A 20,776-nucleotide genomic window follows, 5' to 3' on the forward strand; every position below is an offset into this window, starting at 1 on the left:
GGAAGTTTAATTTAAGATGACAGGAAGGCTCTAGTAATTTAAGCCCTCATGAACCTGGCTTCAATTAGTTGCTTAATTGAGCTCTGTGTTGTGGCTTATAGTGTGCTCTTCATAAAAGACAGTGAATCAGTTAAACTTTAAAGAAAATGAAACAAACAAAAATGATATTTATGAATCTCATTTTAAATAACAGGATTTTTAATTCCTAGAGAGAAATAATTGAAGGGAAAGAAATTATTCTTTAGTTGACTGATCGAGAAAACCAAGAGAGGGTGTAATACTAAAAGTATGTACACACACACATACACACACTGCTTATGTTCTGTGCTTCTATTCCATTATTTTAAAAGCTTGACAACCACTCATGGCTCTGTTGTTATGATGAAGCAGCATCTGTATAGTGTTGGTTATTTTAGAGTCAGGCAAACATGGTTTTCAATTCTGCCAACCAACTCCCAGTGATGTGGCATGAGGCAAGTAATTTTAACCTGCTCAAATACCAGGTTTCTTACCTCATATTAGAAGAGTGGTAACCTTCTCAAAAGGGTATTGAGAAGACCACCTGACATAATTTGTGTTTAAAGTTCCTCCTTAGCACAGCCCTTAGCATGTAACAGGCACTCAAACCAGCCACTTTCATCTTTCCTCCTCCCACTTCTAGGTCATATCACATATATAATGAAATATATTGACCCACATTAAAAAACTCAAGTCAACCTCATCACTGTTCCTTCCTCTCTCACTTTGTCTGATCAATTCTGTCCAGTACACTTCTAACTTCTATTAAATACATAAATGTAATTCAAAGTAATAATATCCTTATGATTTAAAAATGACAGCCCAGGGCTTCCCTGGTGGCGCAGTGGTTGAGAGTCCGCCTGCCGATGCAGGGGACACGGGTTCGTGCCCTGGTCTGGAAAGATCCCGCATGCGCTGAGCGGCTGGGCCCGTGAGCCATGGCCACTGAGCCTGTGCGTCCGGAGCCTGTGCTCCGCAATGGGAGGGGCCACAACAGTGAGAGGCCCGCTACCACAAATAAATAAATAAATAAAATAAAAATAAAAATGACAGCCCAGTGCTCAGACCTTCCCAAGCCTGGTCTAGCTACAGAGAGGTAACCCCATTAATTATTTTAGGTATTTCCTTTAGTAATTATTCCCTTATAGCTAAATAAAATACTACTACCACTAATTTTTATTCATTAATTTGATTATTATCTTTTGATGTACACACTCTCCCATCTCTCCCATCCCCCATTAATATATTCAACAAATGTTTATTAAGCACTTAGTGTGTTCCAGGCACTCATCTAAGCGTTGAAGATACAGCAGAGGACAAAAGAAATTGAAGAATCCTTGCCCTTTTGAAGCTTACATTTAGTGATAGACAAACAATTAAAAAATTAAATATGTACTAGTAAATGGACAGCTGATGGTAGAGAGGCATAAATCAGAAAAGGAGAAGTAAGATGTGTAGGAGCCATATTTCTGCACATTTCAACAGGCTTCTGGCAAAGTCCTCACTCAGATGATACTGAGCAAAGGGGGTCATAGAACCAGCAATTCCACTCCTGGGTATCTATCCCAAAAAATCCAAAAACACTTATTTGAAAAGATACATGCACCCCAGTGTTCATAGCAGCATTGTTTATAATTGCCAGGATATGGAGGTAACCTAAGTGTCTATCAACAGATGAAAGGGTAAAGAAGATATTGTGTGTGTATATATGTGTATACACACATACACACACAGTGGAATATTACTCAGCCATAAAAAAGAATGAAATAATGCCATTTCCAACAACATGGATGGACTTGGAGGATATTATGCTAAGTGAAGTAAGTAAGGCAGAGAAACACAAATACTGCATAGTATCACTTATATGTGGAATCTAAAAAAACAAAACAAACTAGTGAATATAAAGAAAAAGAAACAGATCCACAAATGCAGAGAACAAACTAGTGGCTACCAGTGGGCAGAGTGAAGGAGGAAGGGGCAACATAAGGGTAGGGGATTAAGAGGTGCAAGCTACCATGTATAAAATAAATAGGCTAAAAGGATATATTGTACAACACAGGGACTATAGCCAGTATTTTATAACTATAATTGGAATATAACCTTTAAAAATGATGAATCCCTGTGTTGTACACTTGAAACTTATTGTGCATCAACTACACACTTCAATTTATTTATTTATTTGTTTTAGAAAGCAATTCTAATTTATTGGTTATCTGTTTTAAATAAATATAGCAGTGTGTACATATCAATCCCAAACTCCCAATCAATCCCCCGCTCCCATCCTTCCCCCCTGGGGGAAATTTGTTCTCCAAGTCTGTGAGTCTGTTTCTATTTTGTAAATAAGTTCATTTGTATCAATTTTTTTAGATTCTACATATAAGTGATATCATATGACATCTGTCTTTCCCTGTCTGATTTACTTCACTTAGTGTGATAATCTCCAGGTCCATCCGTGTTGCTGCACATGGCACTATTTTATTCTTTTTAATGGCTGAGCAATACACTTTGGTTTGAAAAAAAAGAATAGGCCATAGCTCCTTTAATGATTCTCTAGACGGATATCAGTCCAGGTAAATTGAGAGACCCCTCTTTGCCGGCATTTTTTTTCCTTTGATTATTCAGTTATTATAGTTAAAATCACTTCTTACTTGTTTGGATGGTTAATTGGTTTGTTTGTAACTGGCTATGGAGTGGACATCAATAGTAATTGACATGGATGTTCGATTAATCTCCCTCTTTTTTTTTTTTTTTTTTTTTTTTTTTTAATGCGGTACACGGGCCTCTCACCGCTGTGGCCTCTCCTGCTGCGGAGCACAGGCCCCGGACACGCAGGCTCAGCAGCCATGGCTCACGGGCCCAGCCGCTCCGTGGCATTTGGGAATTTTCCCGGACCGGGGCACAAAACTGTGTCGCCCGCATTGGCAGGAGGACTCTCAACCACTGCGCCACCAGAGAAGCTTTCCCTCTTTTTATATCCCCTTCATCTTATCTGAAATTTCCTAGTCCAGCCTCCCTCACTCTTACAGACTGAATCCTCCCTCCATGCATATAGTAGGATGATGCTTTTGTGTTCATTTTTGATGGAGAACGCATGGAGGCTATGTGTTCCACATCAAAAATACTTCATTTATTTTCAGTTCTCCAAAAGCTACTGAAGTCTCTTGGTCATTGATGGCCCCTTTTATCTATCATGTTATCCTTTGATGTTGTGAACTTAAACCTTAATTATTGTTTATCAACATGTTAATGGCATCACATTCATTGACAGAGCCATTCTTCATTCTGATAACTTTTTTTTTCTTTAACTAAGTAAAAATCAATTAACTGAGCTTAATTTCTCCAGGTAGAAAATGAAAACATCACAGTTATGCTCTGTCTTTCCAAGGGAATTGTGAGAATATAATATATATTTTAAAGTATTAGACTCACTCCTAATTTAGAGAATTTGACTTGTGCTCTGACGTAAATGTCTTGATAAAAACAATGGTAAGCTAGTGTTTCATAAGTTTCTCTTATAATTACCAAATATATGATTCGTGTATCATCACAGAGCCGTTACTCAGAATAGCTAATTTGTGATTTATTTCTTTAACATTTTACTCCAGGACATTTTGATATCCTGTTTATATATTGCATGAACATTGTCTCCCAAACACTGGAAATTGTTTGGTTCTATTTGATCTTTACTGTTTCTGGGGCACTCTCTTCTCAAATAGAGCACTGATAATGTGGAGTTGATTATTATATCTGCAATTTTATACCATATGAAATTATTCTGTTTTAATCTGTTTTCCACTAAAATCTGTCTCAAAGGTTCAACTTATTGTCTTACAACGGAAAAATGCACCTGTCACAAAAACTATAATAATTGTGCCAGTATGACCATGGAATATTTTCCTGTCATCAGGTCTATAGAGAAAGACAAATTGTAATCAGGGGATGACTGGGTGAGCATAGAATTGAATTTGAGGGACTTGCATGTTTCTGCAGCTGAGATAGTCTTGCCATTGGTTAAAAGTCCTTCTTCATTACAAAGCGCACTGTCAACATCTGCCTCTTCACACTCCATTTCCTGTGCTTCTGCTTCTGACCCCTCTCATAGCACCCACCCCTTTCTAATTGACTTCTAGTCTCAAAAGATGTGTAAATAAAATCAGCTTTCTCTCCTCACAAGTGGGGGCAGACTCTAGACCAGAGTCCACCGTCAGAGATGTTTTGAGACCCCAGTTACCCCTAAATGATATGAAACTGGCTGTATTAATGATTACATTTGCTTTGCAGTAAATTGAGAGGAGCCCAATTATAAGGACTCTCTAAAATAGACTTTCTTCTAGATCTTCAAACATTTATATAATTATTTTATAAGTGTAATAATTAAGTTCATTTTCATGAACGTGGGTACTAGGAAATAGTGTAACATAGTCTGTGCTTCCTACGATACTTTTATTTATTTACTTATTTATTTATTTTATTTTGGGCTGCATTGGGTCTTCATTGCTGTGCGCGGGCTTTCTCTAGTTGAGGCGAGCGGGGGCTACTCTTCGTTGTGGTGCGCGGGCTTCTCAATGCGGTGGCTTCTCTTGTTGCGGAGCACGGGCTCTAGGCGCACGGGCTTCAGTAGCTGTAGCACGCGGGCTCTAGAGCACAGGCTCAGTAGTTGTGGTGCACGGGCTTAGTTGCTCACGGCATGTGGGATCTTCCCCAACCGGGGCTTGAACCCATGTCCCCTTACTTTTTAAATCTTCAGAAGTATTAAATAATCCAGATTTTTTCACTCATCAGGGTAGTCTTTGCCAAAGTTTGTTTACATTTTTAGCTTAAAAAATAGTAGTAACCTATATGGGAAAAGAATCTGAGAGAGAATGGATATATATATGTATATCTAAATCACTTTGCTGTACACCTGAAACTAACACAACGTTGAAGTCAACTATATCCCAATATAAAATAAAAGTTAAATTTAAAAAATAGTTTTGTCTAGCGGTATTCAGGGTACAGTTTTTTTAAGGTGGTTGCATTAAAATGGGCTTTTAGAATGGAGCACTGAATGCATTGCGATATAATTTTACTCCACACTGAAAGTTGTAAATGGAAAAGATCCATGCAGCAGCATAGTGTTTTGAGCTACATGTAAGTAAAAGCAGTGTGAAAATCTAATTTATGGTAACATGGTGAGAGAAATGTGAGCCTGGTTTCCTGAGTTCTTTATCTTGAAGTTCTCCATTCCTAAAAGAGCATGAGAGTTTGATGCAGTAATATCCTAGCCAGGCATCTCCCTCTTTAGTTACTGTTTTGAGATCCCACAAAGCAGACCATGCAGGTGGCCTTATTAACTGTCAGTTGAAATTTAAGATAAGACAGAGGTTATAATAGATTTACATGCCATATTTCACTAATGGGATAAGTTATCACAGTAACCTGTCTCACATGTAATCAGGATGATATTTCAGCCACCCAGCTGCTAAAAAGAAACACATGTGGATGAAGGCTAAGCTTCTGACTCATTTATGGATTAGGCAATAACTGTTTTTAGTGAAGTCTCAGCAAAATTTATGTATAGGGACAACATATTTTTATCACATACTCTGATGTGAGTATAGTTGTTACAAAATGTCTTAAATATTTTTGAAGGAGCATATATGGTTTTAAGGTACAAAAGATATTTTGCAGAAGTGGCCAAACACTTTCCTCTTTTTTAGAGCTATTAGCTTGTCAGTTATCATTTTATAACAATGCACAAGGACCCTACAGAAGGGAAACTATATACTAAAGGAAGAATTTGGTTTAAAGAATTCTTTAACTATTAATTCTGAAGATACGGTTTCATTTCTAGCAATCATAGGATATATAATGAAATGCATTTCAATCTATCTCAGCCTTAAAAATTTTAGTGAATGTGTTCTACTATCTTCAATGTTTGTTATTTTATATAAAATCCTTAGTTTAAGACTTTCTTCCAATGTACTTAATTATAATACATCTTGGGTAATTTATCCCTAATTTCCTCTCAAGCCATTTTTAGTAAATTTGAAAGGAAATAATTCCTGTCTTCTTCACATGATACCATCTTACGAAAGAAAAGTAAAATTGGGAGGTAAAAAACTTCCACCAAAATTTATGCCCAAGATATCTCTTACCTCATATTGTGTAATTTGCTTCTTTGTATTCCTCCTTGGTTCCTCGGGAATAGTGTTGTTAGTAGAACAAATTGGATTTTATGATTAAGCATTTTTTCTCTTTCTTTGGGAATCAAGAGTACTAAAGGTGTGACTGTAGAGGGATTCTGTTTAGTGATTTCGACTCCTATTTGTGTGACTCCAAGGCTGAAGTTAAGTAGACTGAAGGGAGGAAGGATGGTTGATTCTAAAACAATTTTCTGTAAAATCTCTTAATATAGATGAGGAGTTATAAAACCCTACATAATATGAAAGATTGCTCTGATAAACATAGTGTATTATCGTATTTATATTAAGTACATCCATTTTAAAAATTACAGTTTTGTGCTTATTTTTATGTTTTGATGAACCAGTCACTGTGCGTAGTCCATGAATACCACATGGCTTAATGAAAAACAATATTGTTCTAGTGATCTTTCATATATTACCTTAGAGCACAAAGTTCTTTCTTACCGGTGGTTTGAAAGTTCAGATGTGACCTTTCAACAAATAAAGATTCAACCCCCACTATGTGCCAGGAATTATGCTAGATGTGCAGCTGAGATCTGGTGATGCTTTAACCTTTTATTTAGCCCATCATCTAATAGAGGACCTAGATGTTTAAACAGGTGGTTCACTGAGGTGTGCTAACTACTCCAACAGAGTACAAAAGCCCATACAAAGGCACTGATGAGGAAAACGCCATTTCACTTTCAGGAAACTGCCACTTTTTGGCCGAGCCAAAAGTGAACGTGGAAATGTGTTCTGGGTATGTCTTGCTGTTTAAAATATATTGGCACAAAACAATAACGAGTTTATTATACTCATGGATTTTGTGAGCTTAGGAGTCAGACAGGGCACAGCAGGAATGGCTTGTCTCTACTCCACTGTTTCTGGAACCTTCACAGGGAAGGGTGGAATGGCTGGAGTGTCACAGGCTGCCCCGAGGCAAAACACCTGTGGTTGGGGAATCCGCTTTTGAGGTGACTTCTTCACTCACGTGTCTGGAGCAGTGACTGCGTATGGCCTCACCAGCATGGCTGTCTCAGGGACACTGTACTGTGACCCAACTGTATTGTGACCCAATAGTTGAAGGACTGACAATTCCACCCAACTTCAAAGGGAGGGTGCGTGGGATAGAGATCTCACCTTTTAATGACAGGAGCATCAAATAATTGATTGTAGCTCTGGGTTTAAATTGCCACAGGGCATGATGAGAGGGAGGCTAGAGAAGTCGGCAGGGGCCAATTCATGGGGGCTCTGGATGCTCCATCTAGGAGCTGGGGGTTCTTTCCTGAAGGTAGAGGAAGTTGCTTCCGGAATTTTCTTAGCAGAAGGAAAATGAGACTGCTTAGTACTGAGGAACATGACCTTGGTGACAGGGTGGAGAAAAATGTGCTTTGGGGAGAAATGTGAGAGGGTGCAGGTTTGTCATACATTATAGCTATAGAGGCAAGAGTTTGAACAATTTAATGTTAATAGGCATGAGGGTGGGACTGAGGAAGATGGATTTGGGGACTGTTTGGAGGTACGAGCCAAAGAAATCATCACGTTTCTAGTTTTGTTGACTCACTGGTGGTGATGTATTTCAACAAGGGAAAAAATAGTAATGCTGTGGTGGAAACAGATGAGAAGGAGATGCAGAGAAGGAAGTTCAGCTTTGGCCTTCATGAATTTGACATTTCAGTGGGACTTCTAGATGGTGATATCTAATATGAGGCTCTGGAGCCCAGAAGAGTGGTCAGGGCCAGATATATGGACCTGAGGACATTGGCTTAGCAATGTTTTGTTGATTGAAACTGTAGAAATAGAAGAGATTACTCAGGAAGAGAGTATAAAGCTAGGGAAGAAAAGGAGGGCTCAGAACAAAACTCTGGCGACTACAAACATTTATGGGTCAAGTGAGCAAACAAGAGAATTCCTTTTGTTGTTTTGCAATATATTCAGAATTATGGAGCCCTGTTTGCCACCTTCTTAAAGGCAAATTATTTTTGTTGTTGTTATCAAGGACTGCCTCAATTTCTGACACATTTTACCCCTGTCTTTCAAATTAGTTGTGACATTTAGAGTGCAAATCTAACAAAAAACTGTGGTTGAAATATTAAAGCAAATATACTATAGCATTAAGCATATCAAAACTATATTTGCATCTAATGACTGTATCACAAAACAGAACATTTATGAAATTCTGTATTTGAGATACTTTGGGGATTATGTACAGTTTTGAGAATTGTAGGTTCTGGAAAGCTCATCCTGTGCATGTTGTTTTGGGAATGGTGGTTCTTGGATGTCCTACTGGGGCAATTTTCTGATGATTCTTTATAAGATTAGGACCTATAGGGCTTGCTTGATATTGTTGAGTTTAGAAAACAAGAAGAGTGAGTAGTATCCAGAGAGGTTTGAGGGAGAATAAAACAATTGTATTTGCTTACACGAAATCGGGTCTCAAAGTAATTATAAACCAGGAGACTGAGAGCCAGAGTTAAAAGCTCAGGCACTGTCCTGAGATGTCCGTGCTTGTGGGTCTTAGAGTAAGAATGTAGTAGCATCAAAAGTGATAGGTGGGACCAAAGAATGTGGTATTGAGAAAACAGCCAAGCACAGGAGGGCAGAGTAGTTGTAGGAACATAGGAAGTTATGTTGTAGTGAATTCACCAGACTATTTATAGAGCCTCACATGGGGGCTTAGTGAACCCAGGGACTCCCAAATGTACATCTGAATCCCACTGAATTTTCTTTTTAACTGTTCCAGCACTTATTTCTACCAGACACCCTTCTAAGTGATCTACAATTTAATCCTTATAAAAACCTTGAGATAGATAATATTGTCATCCTTATTTAACCCCTGAGGACACAGGCACAGAGAACAGCTGAGCTGGGATTCAGGTAGAGTATTCAGGCTTTAGAGTCTGTGCTATTAACCAATATATTAGATATTTACTACTGGCATTTCAATTTAATAATTCACAGAAGATAGATATTTGAATGTACCACTTTTTGCATACTCGCCTAATATTGTTGTGTTTCTCCTTCCAAGGTTGAAGTCAGTTCGGTTTCCATTAAATATCAAATTGTATTTTTTAGGAAGGGTTTTGAGTTGGAATACATGGTCTGAAGGGTTATACTTCTCAGAGTGAGACAGTCATCCCTGCATTCTTAAACCTAATTTTCCCAAATTAAATCGTTCTAGCACATTGCTGATACATGCCGGTGGTCAATAAAAGCCTTTTTAATGGTTTATTAATTGGTGGATAACGTCAATCAATATATGCTTATTAGAATAAGTGGAACTCAAAACTAAATCAAATTTCTCAATATCTATGTCTGTCTGCCACTTTAAATACCTTAGGGGTGTGAAGTCAATTTCTTATTTATTAATTTATTCAATATCCAAAACTATTATGTGCTTTATAAAAGAGCTATTATAATAAGACCATAAAGTGATCTTTATTTTATCTCTGCTGTGAAAATGGATTTATTCACCTGTGAATATCCATCTTCCTAGTATTTCCTGTTACTTTATTCACCCTTTGACTAATGACATAACTTAAAAGTGGAGTCTTGATTTTTTTTTTTCTCTTTTTACGCTCTATCAGGGATGTTAAATCTCTTTTTCCTGCCCTTTGCTCCCATGTAACTGTACTAAGCAACCCAAGCCAGAGGCCCCAGAGCCTTCTTAGATTTTTCCCTTCAGGTCCTATGTCCCTGGTTATAACTTCTCTCATTAATCATTTACTCTTATTTCCTATGCCTCTGTCTCCATTCAGGCCCTCATCCAATCTTTCCTGAATTGTAGCAGTGATTTCCTATGTGGTCTCCTGGTTCCAGGCTTGCTAAATATCCCAACCTCTTTTTCGTCCTCCCAATTTCTTCCTTACATATCAAAGAAAAGTATCTCACTAATCTGGGAATTTATCTGCAGTTTAAACCTTTTGGTATTCTCTGCTGTGGTCATGATAAAGGCTCAGTTTCTTAGGAAGTTGCTGTGGCTTTCCAACTTTTTACTTGGGCAATTAGTAGTTGTTAAAAGAATATTTTAACTATCATGGGAATTAAATACCAGTTAAGACAATTCAAATATTAACTGTCTCAACTGAGATTTTTTTTTTTTTTTGAAAGAACCTTGATAGTAGCCAATGGAGGTAAAGAATGATAGACATGTGAGGCTCAGATATTATGTTTTGGTGATTTTTAATGACGCACATGTCTGTATATCTGGGTCCAATTTGATTTTTGAAGATGAAAGCTAAGGAATAAGATTAGATAATTTTTACTTCTGCATGGAAGTCCACTGTTAGAATAACTACAACAGAAATAGAACCTTCCACAAAAATCTTGTACTGAGCCACTCAAAATCTTCTTAACAATATTTGGTGAGAGCATAAGGAAGAGATCGAGTAAGTTTTTACTCTCATTCTCAGTGTTCTGATTAATAAGGCTTGCTGGAATCCTAGCCAAGGATTTTGAGGCTACCACAGGACTCAGCAGAAAAAAGTTCTGTGATTGATTAATTAGTCATGTGTGCAATGAACATGGGAGTGGCAAGTTATAAATAGTATGCCATAATTTTCTAGCTCTTACTAAAATGTGGCTTAAACATTTAAAAGATAGTGTTTACTTGGAAGATTTTTGAGAATTGCTTGGACACTAAAAGGATCAGACCATTTAAAATTTGTTTTACTGTTTATTTTCTATTTCTACATTAAGTCGTCTGTTGAATGAAACTGTTTAAAATTCCCTATCTAAATGCTGAAGAGTATCTATTGAAAGTAGATTTATTTGACACTGGAAGAGATGATACTGTGAAGGCAATATAAAGTTATTATCATAATGTCTTGGAGATACTCATAAATCCAAAAGGCAATGAATTAATAGCAAAAGAAGCATTAAAGTATCACAAGTTGTACTTTGCAAGAAAATGATATGATATAGTAGAACATAGCACAGCTTATAGAATCCAACAAGAAAGTTTAAATTTCAGTACTACTATTTATAAGATGTATAACTCGTACAAGTTACTTAATGTTTAAGGGCGGTTTCATATTTTTCAGTCAGGAAGAGAGTATCACCTTTGCAGGACTATTGTGAGGAATAAATGAGAAAATAAATGTAAACTGTCACTTAATAAGGACACAATGAAGACAAGTGTCTTCCTTTAATATACTTCTGATAATTCCATTCTTTTTTTTTTTTTTTTTTTTTTTGTGGTACGCGGGCCTCTCACTGTTGTGGCCTCTCCCGTTGCGGAGCACAGGCTCTGGACGCGCAGGCTCAGCGGCCATGGCTCACGGGCCCAGCTGCTCCGCGGCATGTGGGATCTTCCCGGACCGGGGCACGAACCCGTATCCTCTGCATTGGCAGGCGGACTCTCAACCACTGTGCCACCAGGGAAGGCCGATAATTCCATTCTTAAAACAATTTCCCTTGGTTAAAAGATGGTTATTTAACATACCATTTTTTGATAATATTACCCAGTAAATAGCAATCAATAGTTAATTACTGAACACATACCAACCCATGATAGGAACTGAGAATGAAGAAGTGAACATACCATAATCTCTGCCCTAGTGAACAATGCATAGTACAAAATTTAGAAGGGGTGATGGTGAGTGGACCTGTGTCTTGGAAGGAGGAGGAAGAGTAGCTCAAGAGACAGCTGTCGTGTTAAGAAAGCTAAGTGAGTTGAGGATTTCTAGAGGAAGGAGGGTGTCAACGCTATCTAAAGCAGCAGCAGCAGAATAGAAAATGAGGCATGGCTTGAGATGTTTAGATTATGCTCTTTGACTTTGGAAACAAGTGTTTTTCTTCCAAGCTTGGACATCTGTGGATGTTCTGTAGAGCACAGCTTTTATTATGCATAGGAATCCTGTTAAAATGCAGATTCTGATTCAGTAGATTTGGGATGAGACCTAATATTCAGTATTTCTAAGAAGGCCCAGGTGATGCCATTTTGTTCGTCTGTGGACAACACCTTGAGTAGTGAGGCTCTGATGGTTAATAAAAATAGGTGATTGCAATTCAGGATCGGTTTACTTTGAGAAGCTTTCTTCCTTATAATAAATGGTTATTACCGTTCTACATGGGGATTTGCGCTGAAGCTGTATTGGATAGTTCTGGCAGTTTGGATCCTTCTGTGTATTGAACACCAGATGAGTTTCATCCTTTTTTTTAAAATGAATGTCTCTAATCTCCTCCTCTTCCCTTCCATGTTAGGGGAAATAAAAAGCTTTCCCTTGATATTCTACTTTACAGGATAGATGAGAAGATACTTCCTTTAGTAGAACCCACAGTATGTCTCAAAATATTTTTTGTGCTTTTGTTTCTGATACTTTTTGCCACCCATTAGCTAGAAGGACTTTCATTTGACAACATTTCAGGAAAAGAATACATAATCTTCTAACCAGGTGTCTGCAAATCCTTAGTTTAGTGGTGTTCTGACTCTATTTATCTATCCACACTTGCCTCAGAGCTGTGTCTACATGTCCCTTGTGTCTATTTCACTAATAAACTGCTTTGGCTGTACCTACTCACCTGCTTTGTTACTAGCCCATTTGTAAATCTGAAATTAGGGACATGGTATCACAAGCACTGTGGGGGAAGAAATTCGTTTCTGCTGCGTAGAGAGCCAGGGCCAGGTGAAAAAGGAAGGAAGGAAGGAAGGAAGAGAGAGAGAGAGCGCAAAAGGAAGGAAGGAAGGAGGAAAGAAAGAAAGAAAGAAAGAAAGAAAGAAAGAAAGAAAGAAAGAAAGAAAGAAAGAAAGCAAGCAAGCAAGCTAAAGGCATTGTGAGAAGTGTTGGGGCTTGAGTTAGGTGGTAAACATGAAAATTGAAGGAGAACATAGATAAATTTGTAGAGGTCGAATCAGCATGACAGGGTATTGATTGCACATCTACAATAATTAAAAGGAAGGAAAAAGGGAAGAGTTGACTATTGAAGTTTCAAGCCTAAAGACCTAAAGAAAATGGTGATCCTGTGTACAGAAATCATGAAATGAAAGGAAGGATCTGGTTAGAACTTGGGGGATTAAAAAAAGGAAAATGGTGAGTTTGATGCGGTAATTGATTTTGAAGGTCATGGAAATGGATGTCTTTTATTCAGTTGACATTGATGACTGGGAGTATGATGCAGCTATTAACTCTAGTTTCTAGTAGATTTCACCTGAAATCTTAGGTAAGAATCAAATGTAAAATGCATACAAGTGTTTGAGGAAAGATGACATATGAAAAAGCATGCTTTTAAGAGATGGGTAATGGAAGAGGGCCCGGTGAAAGAAAGAGAAAATGGACAAGAATGATGGTGGGCAGATCAAGTGAGCTTATTAGTATGACAGCCTATGAAAGAGAGAAATTTTAAAAGGCAGAGGGAGAAATATGGTCAAATACAAAAATATTAGAATATGGTGAGAGTGGAATCAAACTCTTCTTCCAATAACAGTTTCACATTTGTTAGGATAGTATAGGGCAGAAACCCAGTTTCAAAGAATTAAAGTAGGATGGCTTGGTGCAAAAATATAGGCAACTAGTAGAGTATTCTCATAATAATTAGAAAACACAAGTGGGCAATAAAATCAGATTTGATTTTGGCCAAGTCGATTAACCTCTAGATTTTGTTGTTGGTTTTCCACTTCTATACTAGAAATTATGATACATCTTTAAAATCATGGAAGAAAAAATCAATGAGGTGGCTTCATTTCCCCGAGGGAAAGTACATTGTTTTATTGGCATCTCTCCTGCTAATATTTGTGTTCAATTTGGAGGGTACAGGATAGAAGACATCATGGTGAACCTGTAGGTAGTTCCCTTATTCTTGGGTTGACAAAGCAGACTGACATGTTCACAGAAGATTATTTTTTTTCACTTTGTGTACTTTTAGTTTTACTTTTAATTTTTGAATTAATATTTCATTGGCGTGTTTTGGTTTTTACTTTTAAAGTGCCTTCTGATATTATTGTTGCTGAGGTAGTTTGGCCCGTTGTAGCCAGATGTCTCAGTGTCCAGTACAGTTAGAATACAGAATGCACTCTCTGCAAATAAGAATATATCACATATCCACTTGAAAAACAAGTGCTCTGAAAAGCTGTCCAGATATGAGGAATTCTTTCTTCCTCTCTAGCCAGGAATTTCGAAGGCCTGCATACTCCCACCACAGACTGGCTGCATGGAGTAAGAGTTTACTTAGGAAACATGTCACCATCTTAAGGGATCCTTCCCTTGGTTAAATACCTTCTACTTAGCAGCAAAGCAACTGGATTAACAGCAGGCCTCCACATGACCCTTCCACCCTGATTCCAACAACCCCATGTTGTTCCTGTTTCCTTGGAGGCCTTGGAAACTGTGCATGTACAACAAATGTGTTCATGTAGAGTCATCACAATTCACCAGCAGAGTGATTCTCCACTCACACATCAACCCATGGCCATCACAGCACGTGTGAACATGTTTAGGCCCACTGAGTCTTACTATCTCCTTCAGAACACTAATTTCAGAACGATTAGGTAATTCAGAAATCAATTCAAGTTAAAGCACAGATGTTCATTTTGTTTATAAAGTATCCACTGCTCTTCAAAACTTGGTTTCCATAATGCTTTTTGGTGGGTTTTCAACCAAAGATTGTGATTTAAAAAATCATTAGGAATTGTAATTCAAGAATGCCCAGAAATTGTCATCAGCAGTTGTTCAGTCCGTTTTTGAAGAATTTGACTCCATTTTAATCTCAATTTTTTGCATAGATCTTTCTCTAGAAAAGCATCTTGTATTAATCACTTCCATAAAATATTCTATCCAGGACTAGAGATCAACAATAACTTACTACACAGAAACCAGATATTTTAACCTTTTGGCTTTCAAAATAGTATTTAAGTTAAAACAGCAAACTAGAAGAGTTTATAAAAGAAAATAAGGACTCTCATTTCATACTCTTTTTTCCATTTGAATCTTTTTGAGAAAGAGATCTTGCTGTGGTGTTAAGTCAAACTTTAGCTTTCCTGAAGTTTTCACTGTCATTTACAAAGGTTGAATTTTTTCTAAGATGGAATAATATTACTTTAAAAATATTAATATTATCACACAACCATTTTTAAAAATTCATTGATGACACACTTATTAAGGGGTCCACAGCATTATTTATTTCATAATATGTTCATAATCAAAGGTCATGGTATATGTGTTACATTATCATAATTTTCTAATTTATTCGTTATACCTGTTTATACATGTTCTAATTGCATTTCATTAACTCATAGTTTTCTTGTAAGTTTGTACTTTCTTCCATGTTCAAAGAATCTCTTTAATTCAATTTCTCTGTTTCTCCTCATACAGTCTGGCAGCCAGATATGCAACTCAGTCTAATCACAGTGGAATTGCAACCAGTCAAAAAAAGCCTACTAGGTCAGTTAATATCTCTAATTTATTGCTTTTTAGTGATAATAAAGTAAATGCCCAGTGATATTTTGTCCTATCATTCTAAATTTTTTTCAAAAACTGACGTACTTCTGGATGAAAAGGTTATTAGAGCACTGAATTCTTCCAAGTAGATTTCCATATGCCTTCTTGGGGGTGAGCATGTTTGTGTTAGATTATGAAATGGGTCTTGGGTTCTTCTAATTCAGTTTTGTTATACATAGTGCTATGACTGGGCTGAAGTCTAGGTTCTAGGCTTAGAGAAAGTCAAGGAAAAAAAATTACTTTGAAGACCCCATTCTTTCCAGGCCACAAATCTGGAAGTAAAACAAGATTATAATTGCTTTTTGAAATGGGTATGCATTAATTTTTGCACATTTTGAAGCAGAAGTGAGAAACATTGGCAGATTTTTGTGGGGAAGTTAGCACCAGCTCAGCCTGAACTATTCTTTTGTCTTTAATCACTTAAATTTTTGCTTCTTTATGACATATGTATTTTAAAGGTAGTCTATTATAATAAATGACAGTGCATTATATACTGTTGGGAAAATACTGGTATAGAAAAATGTGTGGAAAGTGATTTTTTTTAATGTTAGGTTACTGGAGGCATGATGGTACAGCTAAGTGAAGCCACAGCAAATGTGTTTTGCCCCCCTGATTATTATGATTATATGTGCCATCTCACTCACTGGGGAAGTATCTCAGTGGTGGTTTACTAGTCACTACTCTAATAATGAATCATATTATGCAGTGTTTGACCACAAGAACTACTTATGATGCCTTGACTTGAGGTTATGTGCTTTTCCCCTTGCCTTGGTTTCCTAAGTTATGTTCATTTCCATAGTAATTAAACTGATTCTGGAAAGGCAAATTAAAAGCGTATTTAATTAAAAATCAAAAGAAATGATATAAGCTAGGATGCGCAAAGAACAGTGACCTGCCATGTTCAGTAAGCATTTTTTATTACTACTTCTAAGACTTAATGAATATGAAATATATTTTAAGTACTTCTTTGATTTAATAGAACATCTCTTTTTTTGGCTTCATTCTCATTTCTCTTTTTATTACTTTAATGAATGATCTGGAGCTCTGGCTGACTGTCACATTAGGGTAATGAGAAGAGCAAATGGATTTTTAAATTTGTTTTAATTTGTTCTTCTGAGAACTAAAGATCACTTGGCTTCATGGGTCCCAGTCAAGATCAAAATACATTTTAACTGCTTTCTAGAAACAGGTCAAGTTTCATTGCAAGCAGGGCAAATTTTGTGACAAAATTTGTTTATAAATGTGAGTTTGGAATGAACTTGCTAAGTCTATGGCTGTGTCTACAGGACTAGTTCTCAGATTTATTATGATGGGACATTTGGCCAAATTAATTAGTTGAGTTCCTTCTACATAGTGCAATCATTGGTACTCAAAATTCCTGGTGTCTGTGGTTATTGTGCTAGACTTACAAACCCTGTAGATCCAGTTGAGTAAAAGTTAAATGCTGGAGTCATTTGGAAAAGATTCTAATCTTGTGCATGACACAACCTCTAATTAACAAAATAGCTGAAGGAACTATTTATTAGCCATATGTATTTAAACTCCAAAATACAGTCAACATTTTGAAACTATTAACTATTCCAAGATATCAACATTTCTGGTCTTAAGCTGGCGTGTGTGTTTTCCTGATGTTCATTCCATTTCGCAATACCTGAAACTATTATAAAATATTTATAGTATACATTTAAGAGTTTGATTTCCTGATAATCTATAGAAATAATGTGTCAAGTAGTATAATAAGGTGAGTTAAAATTTGAATATTGTAGCAACTGATTGTGAAACTGTGATATGTTGGGTACCAATATAATAGGTATAAACATTCTTTTATTTTAAACATTTTGTATAACAAGAAAAAATTAATTGCTATATTTATAAGTTATGGATTGTTTTTGTTATTTTTCTTTTAAAATGGAATTTATTAGAGCAGTACACAGTGGCATTCACATGGTGGCAGCAAATACTAGCAAAGATGCTGGCAACCCTTAATATCATGTTTTTAAATATGTCTTAAGATGCCAATATTAATTCTTGATTTCTAGTTTTTCATTTATGCGGATTGAGTTTATTATACATACACAAAATACATTAGTATTAGTATAAAATAAAATATAGTAATTACATATTTTATGCACAGTTCTTGAAATAATTGATACATGAAATTTTAATATGGAAACTGTTTAAACAGTGAAATAAATGATCCGAACTGATGTTTAATTATAGTTCAAATAAAATAACTGCAGATGATTACCTCCTGTCAAACTTCCCCTAATTCTAATACAGTCTACCTACATTTCCTCATGTCTTGTCCTTCGTACACAATGAGTAGCTAAAGCTACTATCACTGTAGGTGTATTTTAAATTGTCATTCTACTAGCATAGATTTTCTTCTTTTGAGACCTGCATCCTTGTCGCATGGCCTGTGTGATCAGTTGGCCACACTTGTGAGATAACCAGCTAGGGTCTAGGTGCTTACTTTTGGCAAGAGAGTGAAAGCTTTTGTATGAGACATACCAGTCAAATATGAACAAACTCATGACCTTGGTCTCCACACCGTGTTTCCGAGTAATTAACTAGCTTAGATATTCAGTAAGCATTTGCTATTTGCAATTTGTATGTAAGTTTATTCTTCTTGTTATTAATGTACAAGTTCATTTAAGATACAGCCACCTAAGATAAAAACAAATGTCCCATATGTTGAAAAGAACAACTTAACAACAACTGCAGGCAGCTGGTTAATACCCTGAGAATATAATAGATTCTAGTTAAGTATTATTATTTCCCTTGTTTTTCATGTAATTGTTACAGTACCTTTAAATCAAAGTTTTATTCATCAGGTGCATATAGGCATGACTTTTTTAGTTAAAATTACTTTATTTCTAATTGTCCTGCATTATTAATATACTTTGGAGGCAAATTATATCATATGAACCAAGATTTTTCTGAAGATTTTCAAACCTTGTGTTTAGCTATTTGTCACTTAAACCTACATTTTCTGCTGAACGTCATAAATTGTGATTTTCCCATTAACTCTTCCCTGCTCAGAACCTCCTGTTCCCTATCTCTTTGTAATGTAAAATAATGATGTGATTTTTCTTGTACTATTTCAGGCTTCCAGGTCCTTCTAGGGTGCCAGCTGCAGGCAGCAGCAGCAAGGTCCAGGGAGCCTCCAATTTAAATAGGAGAAGTCAGAGCTTTAACAGCATTGATAAAAACAAGCCTCCAAATTATGCAAATGGCAATGAAAAAGGTAAGTGTTTGCCCATTACATCATTAAGGCACAAGTGTAACATATGAGCCTAATAAATTACATGCTAAATCTAGTATTTAAGCAGTGTTACAGCATTTGGAATGGAAATATTATCAGTGGACTTTCTTATATTGTCTAAGTGCCTCCTCCTGAATTCCAGCTTTCTTCAGGAAGATCACTTCAAGGATATGTAGTCGTTTATATTAAAGTGGTTAGTGATTATCCCCAAGTATAAAATCTGTTTCTCAAAAAAAGTTCCTCCTGGATGCATGTAAATAGCATTTACTTTTGTTTTCTCATGTTTTATGAACACATCTTAAAATCATAAACGTATATGAAATGTTTTCAAATCCTTGGTTTTGGTTAACATTAAGTGCCATACGTGTTTGAGGAAGTTAAGGCTGGAGCATCAAAATTTAAGACATAATTATGAAGGGTATTTAGTCTTTGAAAGCAGCAGGACAGATAAATATTATGACCTTAATTTTTCCTATCAGAGACAAATTGTTCATGTTCGTTTTATTTTCTTGAACGAATGTATGATAGAAATAAGAAAGGACACAGTGGAAGTGTGTGTTAAAGGCAGATTATATATTAACTACTGTGTGATACACAGTTCTCTCTAATGTGCACAGTGCGTATTTAAAGAGGTGCTGGCTTGATGCATATCCCTGTGGAGCCTGCATCCAAACGATAGGATGTGTAATTTCCAACTAAACCATGAGAAAATCAAGAACCTCTGCTGTTGGGAGCAGTGTGACCCTGTGAGGGGCTAGGGCATGTTGCGGGTTTTTTAGGTAGTATTTTCTAATCAATAAAACTTTAACTTCTCTGTGTAGTATTTAACTCTCCATGCAACAAGACATGAAATTCAAAAGTGACAAGTACACTTAGTAGAACAGCTGGCAAATTTGGTTTGACTAATTGAACCAGGTAGAAACTTTTTGGCTCAAATTGGATCATTTCCAATTGTTTCATATGGATTATCTGATTAGACTTCTCTTACTCAGACATGAATTGACAGGAGTGATCTATGAATTATACACTTTCATGAAAATTTCCTACCCATTAAAACAAAATTGGACGGACCGTAAATCCCTGTAAGCAAAGCAGTGTATCTTGATCCCTGTTAATATCCCCAGTTCTTGAGTTGAATGGAAAAAGAAGAAAATAGTATGTGTTTGGAAGTTAGGATTTTGTCTTTAAAATAAATAAAACCGTTGATTTGAGAACCTAAGAAATGTTACTGAAGACTTAAACTTCTCCTGGAGAGAAAGGGGACAAGAATTTCTTATCAGAAAAACATCTCCCTCATTTTGTGACTTTCCAGAAAGCATCATACAAAGGCCTACATGTGCTATGGAATTCTAAGGGAAGATAAACAGGTTTAGACATTAAGATATGCTGAGTGGACTGCTCAAGTGTCTGATTTTAGCTACATGATACTACAGTTGTAAAAGAGTTTTGCAAGAAACGACTAATAACATTGGCAAAGAAACCTAGAAATGCTTTAGATGACCCAACGCTTTGACATCATAATGTATTTTTTGATCATTTGAAATACTTTTTGTATTTCTGGTGTCTAAAAGTAAAAATCTAGAGGTAGCCAAGTATTCATATCTTTCCACAGCCATTCAGCCTCTCTTATGTATGTCTAGGAAGTAGTGCAAAATTAGAAAGTAGCAATATTTATAATAACCACAAGGTGGAGACAGATAACATGCATTACGAGGTTTTTGACCATAAGCAGATTTCCTTAGGTCGGTATCAAGAGCAAAAGTTTTCATGGTGAATTAGCCATTACTTTTAATTCCAACAAAGTAAAATTCCACAACATTTAAAGTGTATGATCTCACATTCACAAATATTTATAATATTATATATCAAATGTAGGCATTAAATGTCTGTAAACT

The 20,776-nt window shown here is 36.3% G+C and overlaps 1 protein-coding gene across 3 annotated transcripts in view; it reads left to right on the forward strand.

Moving 5' to 3' along the window:
- The window catches only part of NAV3 (neuron navigator 3), an 832,636-nt gene that overhangs the window by 616,809 nt on the left and 195,051 nt on the right, over nucleotides 1-20,776 (forward strand). For all 3 annotated transcript variants that reach the window (XM_067009787.1, XM_067009786.1, XM_067009785.1), the window contains 2 exons: nucleotides 15,491-15,559; nucleotides 18,724-18,863. In XM_067009787.1, the coding sequence (XP_066865888.1) occupies nucleotides 15,491-15,559; nucleotides 18,724-18,863 (209 nt within the window). The remainder of the gene's footprint in view (nucleotides 1-15,490; nucleotides 15,560-18,723; nucleotides 18,864-20,776) is intronic.

Source organism: Kogia breviceps, chromosome 12, assembly GCF_026419965.1.
Source record: "Kogia breviceps isolate mKogBre1 chromosome 12, mKogBre1 haplotype 1, whole genome shotgun sequence".
NCBI classification, from domain to species: Eukaryota; Metazoa; Chordata; class Mammalia; order Artiodactyla; family Physeteridae; genus Kogia; species Kogia breviceps.